Source organism: Lampris incognitus, chromosome 10 (assembly GCF_029633865.1).
Source record: "Lampris incognitus isolate fLamInc1 chromosome 10, fLamInc1.hap2, whole genome shotgun sequence".
Lineage (NCBI taxonomy): Eukaryota > Metazoa > Chordata > Actinopteri > Lampriformes > Lampridae > Lampris > Lampris incognitus.
Window position 1 is genome coordinate 4,813,272 of NC_079220.1, and position 9,123 is coordinate 4,822,394.

The following is a 9,123-nucleotide window of genomic DNA, read 5'->3' on the forward strand; positions in this document are numbered from 1 at the left end:
CCATGATCCATGCACACAGCGTCTGTCCTCCCAGCTCGCTGTAGGGGATCTGCAGAGACAATCAGCAGACAGGGGGGATACTGCATGTCCACACCCGGAGGACCGAGCTAAAGGTACTACCCATGATCCATGCACACAGCGTCTGTCCTCCCAGCTCGATCTGCAGAGACAATCAGCAGACAGGGGGGACACTGCATGTCCACACCGGGAGGCCTGAGCTAAAGGTACTACCCATGATCCATGCACACAGCGTCTGTCCTCCCAGCTCGCTGTAGGGGATCTGCAGAGACAATCAGCAGACAGGGGGGATACTGCATGTCCACACCCGGAGGACCGAGCTAAAGGTACTATCCATGATCCATGCACACAGCGTCTGTCCTCCCAGCTCGATCTGCAGAGACAATCAGCAGACAGGGGGGACACTGCATGTCCACACCCGGAGGCCCGAGCTAAAGGTACTACCCATGATCCATGCACACAGCGGCTGTGCGCCCCCTTATGCCTCTGTTTTGCTCAGACTTCGTAAATGTTCTGTCTCTGGGTGGTGTGGTGGTCTATTCCGTTGCCTAGCAACACGGGGATCGCCAGTTCGAATCCCCGTGTTACCTCTGGCTTGGTCGGGCGTCCCTACAGACACAATTGGCCGTGTCTGTGGGTGGGAAGCCGGATGCGGGTATGTGTCCTGGTTGCTGCATAAACGCCTCCTCTGATTGGTTGGGCGCCTGTTTGGGGGGGAGGGGGAACTGGGGGGAGTAGCGTGATCCTCCCACGCACTACGTCCCCCTGGTGAAACTCCTCACTGTCAGGTGAAAAGAAGCGACTGGTGACTCCACATGTATGGGAGGAGGCATGTGGTAGTCTGCAGCCCTCCCTGGAGCAGCAGAGGGGGTGGAGCAGAGACCGGGACGGCTCAGAAGAGTGGGGTACTTGGTCAAGTACAATTGGGGAGCAAAAAAGGGGGAAAAAAATACAAGTGTGAACCTGGTCGTATAGTATCTCTGTGTTGTTATGGCAGGGTTACCGTACTGTGTACTGTACCGTACTGTGTACTGTACCGTACTGTGTTACCGTACTGTGTACTGTACCGTACTGTGTACTGTACCGTACAGTGTTACCGTACTGTGTACTGTACCGTACAGTGTTACTGTACTGTGTACTGTACCGTACTGTGTTACCGTACTGTGTACTGTACCGTACTGTGTTACCGTACTGTGTACTGTACCGTACTGTGTACTGTACCGTACAGTGTTACCGTTCTAAGTACTGTACCGTACTGTGTACTGTACCATACAGGGTTACCGTACAGTGTTACCGTACTGTGTACTGTACCATACAGGGTTACCGTACAGTGTTACCGTACTGTGTACTGTACCGTACAGGGTTACCGTACTGTGTACTGTACCAAACAGGGTTACCGTACTGTGTACTGTACCGTACTGTGTATTGTACCGTACAGGGTTACCGTACTGTGTACTGTACCATACAGGGTTACCGTACAGTGTTACCGTACTGTGTACTGTACCGTACTGTGTTACCATACTGTGTACTGTACCATACAGGGTTACCGTACTGTGTACTGTACCGTACTGTGTATTGTACCATACAGTGTTACCATACTGTGTACTGTACCGTACAGTGTTACCGTACTGTGTACTGTACCGTACTGTGTACTGTACCGTACTGTGTATTGTACCATACAGTGTTACCATACTGTGTACTGTACCGTACAGTGTTACCGTACTGTGTACTGTACCGTACTGTGTACTGTACCGTACAGGGTTACCGTACTGTGTACTGTACCGTACAGTGTTACCGTACTGTGTACTGTACCGTACTGTGTTACCGTACTGTGTACTGTACCGTACTGTGTACTGTGCGGTAGAGTGTTACTGTACTGTGTACTGTGTACTGTGTTTCCTCCCTGTGACTGCCATCATGGAAGTATTTATTAACAGCCCATGTCCCATCGCTTTCCAAGATAAGGAAAACAGAAGACAAGCAGGACAGAAGACACGTTGGTTCCGGTCCGGCTTTCAGGCCGACCCACCAACAGACTAAGACTGTTTAGATCACATCTTTATGGATGATAACAAGTTGCTAAAACATAACGGCAACTTTGTGTATACTTAACCTGCCACAGTTAGCACAGTACTTAAGGGACGGGGAGATTGGCAAACGGGAACCAACAGGCCAAACCTAATTTTAGAGGTCTCTAAGTCTCGTAGTCAGCTTAACGGGTGGAGGTCTGAATGCTGAAACGTCTTTCAGATGAAGCCTCGGGGGGGGGGGGGTTGTGGCGTACTGACCTTAAAGGTGAAGGTCTCGTTGAAGACGGGACACAGGTTCTTCCGCTGGACTTTGGTCTCAAACTTCTTCTTCTTGTCGGGCAGCATGTAAACTTTGACGTAGGGGTCTGAGGTCCCTCCTATGTCCATGGCTGGCAGGTCCTGAGCCTGGAGTATGCCGACTATGAGCTAGGTGGAGGGGGTGGAGAGAGAGCGAGAGAGAGAGAGAGAGAGAGAGAGAGAGAGAGAGAGAGAGAGAGTTAAATTCCTTGATTATGATGGGATGAGGAAGTTTATCCTTCGTATTTATATATATATATATATATATATATATATATATATATATATATATATATATATAGTGTGTGTGTGTACCTGGTTATCGGTGAAGTTATAGTCCAAGGTGTACTCCAGTTTGCCAAGCGATTCTTTTTCTTCCTCCTCCTTCCCTTCTTCTCCTTCCTAGAGGGGAAAAAAAATCACGTTGGAATAATTAGACAATGGATTGTGCACAGTTTTAATATCGCTGTCTTTGTGGCAGCCCTCAGCTGTGCTGTTGTGTAGCATTGGACTGTATCCATCAGACGATTCTTTGTAGCTAGCACTGCTAAACAACGCTCTAACAAAGGCTTGCTTGCTGTTCTTATTGCTGCTGTATGACTTTAAACCGAAAAATAAGGAAAGCGGAGGCCGCCGCTGTTGAAATAGACGCTAACCAATCAATACAATGTCAAATTTTACATTTTCTGCCTCCTCCTTCTGAAATGCTCCTAACTTTTACGCTGTTGTAATTTTGATAATTTCTGAGAAACAAAAACAACACCGTTGAAATCCACTTGATGTAGATGCTGGAAAGTTTTAGGTAGTGGGTTGGGATAAGGATTACCGTTAACCGGGTCCCATTGTCCATGCAGGGAAGGGCAACATGATCCAGAAAGGGCCGGTGTGGGTGCAGGTCTTTGTTTCAACCAAGCAGTTACACACCTGATTCTATGAGTCAACCAATGGTCTTTGCTAAGGACCTTGATTTGTAGACTCAGGCGTGTAACCGCTTGGTTGGAACAAAGACCTGCACCCACACCGGCCCTTTCTGGATCATGTGGCCCATCCCTGAGCTACAGTAATACACTATTGGGGGTAGAAAACACACAAAAACAAGAAAATATGGACAGTGGTGTGTTCCTTCACTCTGCCCAACACTGTTCATTCCTCTTTTCTGCTCCTCTCTCACCTTGCCCTCTCCGTCCTCTCCGTCCTTGTCCTTCTTCCTGCGACCTCGTCCCCCCTTCCTCTCGCGGACCTTTTTGGGCTTCTTGCCCTTGCCGAGGCACTTCTTATAGATACAGAAGCCCAGGCAGGCAATCAGAGCTAGGACCACCACCACAATGGCACCCACCGCCCACATGGGCACTGGAAAGAGGAGAGAGAGAGAGAGAGAGAGAGAGAGAGAGAGAGAGAGAGAGAGAGAGAGAGAGAGAGAGAGAGAGAGAGAGAGAGAGGGAGAGAGAGAGAGAGAGAGAGAGAGAGAGAGAGAGAGAGAGAGAGAGAGAGAGAGAGAGAGAGAGAGAGAGAGGCAGGCATTGGTCTTGTGAAGCTCAGTTGGAGAGTGCATTGAGACTGTGTACAGAGACTGACAGGGTAGGGATCTTATTATATATATTTACTCATTTAAAGTGACTGTGTAATTTTCTATTAATTTAGCGAACGAGGCCTGACTGTTTCTCTCGTGCGCAGGTGGGATCACAGACATTTGGCTGAAACCTCTACCGCCAACAAGCCGTTGCTGAAGAAAGAGAAGAACATCGGAAACGCCAAAATAAAGGATCATGTCCCGTTTGCTGGTCTTGCAGAAATACCAACGAGTTTGTCACACCGGAGCATTTGAGGAGAAAGCAGTGGAATCGAGTGGCGTATTGAGCCGCCAGGGGGCTCGGTTTGTTGTGTGCACGCTCCAGATGTAAATAGATTAATAGAAAAATGACACAATGTCGCTTTAACAGACGCTTGCGTCCATAGTGACTGACAAGAGAGTCAGCGATGAAAAGACGAAGTCAGGTCTTACCGGTTGGCATCATAGAGCACTACATAGTAATCATATCGCGGTGCCACAGTATATGAAGCAGTAGTAGTAGTACATTCGCTACATATGAATCATATTGTAGCGAATTCGGGGGCAACGCAACCACAGGAACTGCCGCGGCCGGGACGCGAACCCGCATCGCCCGCACCGCAGGAGACATCGCTAACCGCTCGACTAAAAGGGCCGAATTCGCTGCAATATCATAGTGAGTCTCGCGAGACTGGGCGGAGCCTCCGGATTCCGTAAGCCGCGGTCTCGCTGGCTATCCACAACGTCACTGACAAGATTGTCTACGCACTCCAGGAGGACGTTGGTGCGTTTGGTTTTTTTCCAGTCTTGTAACTTGCGACAAAACCAGAACCACAACAGCGTCTGTGACCAACAGTTGTCTTTACATAGCGTAGTCGGTTATTTTCTTGCCCGGTGCGGGATTCGATACGGCGTGTACTGCAACCACAAGGCGATGTCACTAACCGCTCGGCTATAGGGTCAGACCCGTTAGCTAGGGACTAACGTGTCTTATTAGTAGTTTACAGTCGTCACCCTCTCCCGGAAGCGCGCCCTCGCGCTTTGTTCTTCCCGCGCTCCGAAGAGACTTCTGAGGATCTGCACACTTCCGGATCCCACCGCTGCCACCAATGTAACCGGTTATTTTCTTGCCCGGTGCGGGATTCGATACGGGGTGTACTGCACCACAAGGCGACGTCACTAACCGCTCGGCTAAAGGGTCAGACCCGTTAGCTAGCTAGGGGCTAACGTGTCTAATTAGTAGTTTACGTTAACCTCCCCTCAGCAGAAGAATCTGAATGTGTTTTATTGATAGCAGAAGGTGGGAGAGTGCAGCCAGGAGGTTGTGACTGGTATCACATCACATAGCCAACCCGGGGACAGTCCATGGTTGTAATAACGCAGTTATAACCACAGAGGCAGCACTGAGCTGAAACACACTGCTTTGCTTGTAGATAGCGGTGAAGTGTGATGACGAGCACCGGGGTCGATGCCCCTGACTTGGATGTGTCCGAGTACATCAGTGTTCAGTGACCATGAGTTGTTTTAGAGTTGTGACCTTTAAGCTAGGCCTGGAGGATAAGATATGATGATATTTCTACTCCTATTTTTATTCCTAATCGCAACCTAAATGTACAGAGGCTTGTTGGGGTCGTTTGCTTTTTTTTTGGGGGGGGGGTTTCTCCCTTGTTCTCCCCCAATTGTACTTGGCCAATTACCCCACTTTTCCGAGCTGTCCTGGTCATTGCTCCGCCCCCTCTGCCGATCCGGGGAGGGCTGCAGACTACCACATGCCTCCTCCCATACATGTGGAGTCGCCAGCCGCTTCTTTTCACCTGACAGTGAGGGGTTTCACCAGGGGGACGTAGCGCGAGGAAGGATTACGCTATTCCCCCCCAGTTCCCCCTCCCCTCCCGACCAACCAGAGGAGGCGCTAGTGCAGCGACCAGGACACATACCCACATCCGGCTTCCCACCTGCAGACACGGCCAATTGTGTCTTGGGTCAGCATGTGTAGGTCATTTAAATAGAAACAACCGTATAGGTTGTTTCTATTTAAGTTCTTACGGAAGCAGTTGTGAGCCGGGTAGGGGCTGCCCAGTGCACGACCCTGTGTCTCTCTGAGCAGCAGCTCCATAGAGAATGTGTGCAAACAGAAAGGAGGTGGTGTGCACCTGGAAAGCACACAGCCTCTGCAGAAACCCCTCGCTTAGACGGGCAAAAAGCGAGAGAGGAGATGGAATGAAATGGAAGGAGATGAGCGATGGACTTACTTCTGAGTTTATGGTCTGAGGAGAGCAGCGACGGGGGGAAACAGGAGGAGCACAGGATGAAGAACGAGACAAAGGAAATGATCAGTGACAGCTGGAAATGATGGCACACATGACATGATAGCAGGATACGACGATATATCTGACTTTGTTAAAAGAAACACTCAACGGTAGGGGGCGTGCTCAACAAACAAGGAGCAAAATAATCCCGCGAGCCAAGTAAATTCTTTATGAGACGGTACAAGCCTGTTTCAATCATCAGCTGTCAACTGACAGCTTGTCTTGATGCATGCTCAACAATCCAGGTAAGGAAGTCCCAGAAGGTTGAGTCAGTTCATCTGGACACAACGTTTATTGAGAGAAACGTGTCATTTTCGCCATCTAAGTGACCTCTTCAGTCTCACCTGACTGCAGGTATCCCCACCTTTATACAGTGGCATAAGGACCCAAACCAACGACCAGCTTCATTTCCATCACCGGTGACCATTAACTAGCGTTACGATGGCCATGTGTACTATTCACAGGGGGCTGGGGAATGTTTGCAACCGCAGTACTGATGGCAACATGTACTCTTACGGTGTTAAGCCTCTCTTCACATGCCTTCCTGTTGATGAAGCAGTGGGGGTAGTGCATAGGAAATTACAGGATGACCCCCACCCCTAGCTATAGGATCACCCTTAGCACTGACCAAGTGTGTCCGCCTCTGAAGCTGTGTCTTCAGTCCACATACTTCACCTACAGGGGGCAGTACTACAGGTAAGGGTGTGCTATGGGTTCCCCAGTCTCACTTGTAGTGGCCAACTTGTGTATGGAGGAAGTGGAAAGGAGGGCTCTCATGTCCTATCCAGGAACACCAGCTAGCCATTGGTTCAGATTTGTGGACGACACCTGGGTTAAAATTAAATCCCGGGATGTAGCACATTTCACCAACCACATTAACTCTGGACAACCACATCAGGTTCACCAGGGAGGATGTGGAAAACAACAGGTTAGCCTTCTTACACCGTGAAATTACAACTGGTGATGGGGGGACAATTGACTGCTGAAGTTTACCATAAACCAACACATACTGATCAGTATTTAAGGTTTGACTCTCATCATCCACTGGAGCACAAACTAGGAGTCATCAGGACTCTGGACCACCGAGCTGACAACGTCCCCACGACACAGCAGCCGGGGAAGGGGAGAAATCCCACATTAAACAGGCCCTGGTTAAGTGTTGTTATCCTAACTGGGCGTTTGTCAAAGCCAGGAAGACGCCCAAACAGTGTACCAGCCAATCGAAGAGAGGAGGACACCAGCTGTCTAAGCATAAACCAGTGGTGATTCCGTATGTGGCAGGAGTGTCGGAATAGTTTTCCAAACACTGCATCTCAGTTGCTTTCAAATCCCAAAACACGCTGTGCCAGAAGTTGGTCCACCCCAAGGATCGGGTCCCCCGGCACAAACAGAGCAATATAGTGTACGCTGCTAAGTGCCGGGAGGATCGCTGTGACTTCTACATTGGGGAAACTAAACAGACGCTGGCCAAGAGGATGGCACCACACAGGAGAGAGGGGTAATGCAGCAGACCAGGACTCCACAGTCCACACCACCTACAGGCCGGTGGCCACTCTCTCAAGGATGAGGATGTGCACATTCTCGTTAGGGTGGAACGCTGGTTTGAACGGGGGGTCAAGGAGGCCATCTATGTGGAGAGAGAATGAGCATCCCTGAACCGGGGGGGGGGGGGGGGCTAAGAGTACATCTGTCCCCATCTTGCAATGCTGTGATTGTAGCTATTCCCCAGTCCTCTGTGAATAGTACACATGGCCTCTGTAACTCTAGTTAATGGTCACGGTAATTTGCATATGAAACTGTTGGTTTGGGTCGTTAGGCCGCTGTATTGTTTATAGGGTGGGGGGTACCTGCAGTCAGGTGAGACTGAGGAGGTCACCTAGATGGTGATGAAACGTATCTGTCAATAAACGTTGTGTCCAGATGAACTGATTCAGCTTCCGGGGAATAATCAGCTTTAAAACACTTTGAACGCTGCGTGATAAAACATTGTTTAATATGTAAATGACCAACGTGTGTGTCTCTTACAGCTTTTCCATAACTGCCCTCAATCGTCTCAATCACTACGAGGGGCGTGGTCTAGTCCTCATTAATATTCACGAGCTGACCTTCGAGCGAAAGGTATAAACAAGGGTTTGTGGTGCGGGTGGGCGGGGCTTCGTAGTTGGATGATTTGATCTTATTGGCTGTATGTAAACGAGGGTCAGATGACTTCATGAGTATCAGAATAAAAGCTCGAGGGAAGTCTTTATGCAAATCTTACTTTATTCACAAACATATTAGAATAAAAATTATAAATATAATTAGAATAATAAAAATATAGAAAATACTAAAAATTATAATTATAAAAAGAAAAAATTTGAAAAACTGAATTCTATGTTTTATACTTATTTTTTCAGTAGAAAGAGTACATATGCAGGATGATTAAAGTGATAATTGAGATTATAAAGTAGCGGTGTTTCAGTATTAGCTGACTTCTCTGGGAACATAATGAAAGAACAGTGTTGTGCATTTAACTGTTTGCATATTTGTGTGTGTACTTACTTGGCATGTGTGTCAGCTCGTTGAAGAACTTGTTCTTCATGTTGAGGAACTGGTGGTTGGAGTGGTGGGAGGGGGGAGCAGGGGGAGGGGGCTCCCTCTCCTCCTCGGCCGCCCTGCGGAGCCGCGTCCCTGCCACACTGACCAATCGCATCGCAGCTCTGGACAAAAACAGGGGCGGAGATGTCAGAAATCTCAGTCACCCATCTGACATTTTGATATAAGGTGACATAACAATAACAATAATAATAATAACAACAACAACAACAACAACAATGCACTTAGAACACCATTGATGTATATATATATATATATATATATATATATATGTGTGTGTGTGTGTGTGTGTGTGTGAAAGGAAAACCCAACACTTTATGTTGGG

At 48.5% G+C, this 9,123-nt stretch overlaps 1 protein-coding gene across 1 annotated transcript in view; it reads right to left on the minus strand.

Annotated features, from left to right (window-relative positions):
- Window positions 1-8,895, minus strand: part of syt5a (synaptotagmin Va) — a 14,395-nt gene extending 5,500 nt beyond the window's left edge. The window contains 5 exon segments of the mRNA XM_056288079.1: window positions 2,307-2,474; window positions 2,661-2,747; window positions 3,517-3,695; window positions 6,147-6,161; window positions 8,745-8,895. Of these exon segments, the coding sequence (XP_056144054.1) occupies window positions 2,307-2,474; window positions 2,661-2,747; window positions 3,517-3,695; window positions 6,147-6,161; window positions 8,745-8,895 (600 nt within the window).
- Between the last annotated feature and the right edge of the window lie 228 nt (window positions 8,896-9,123).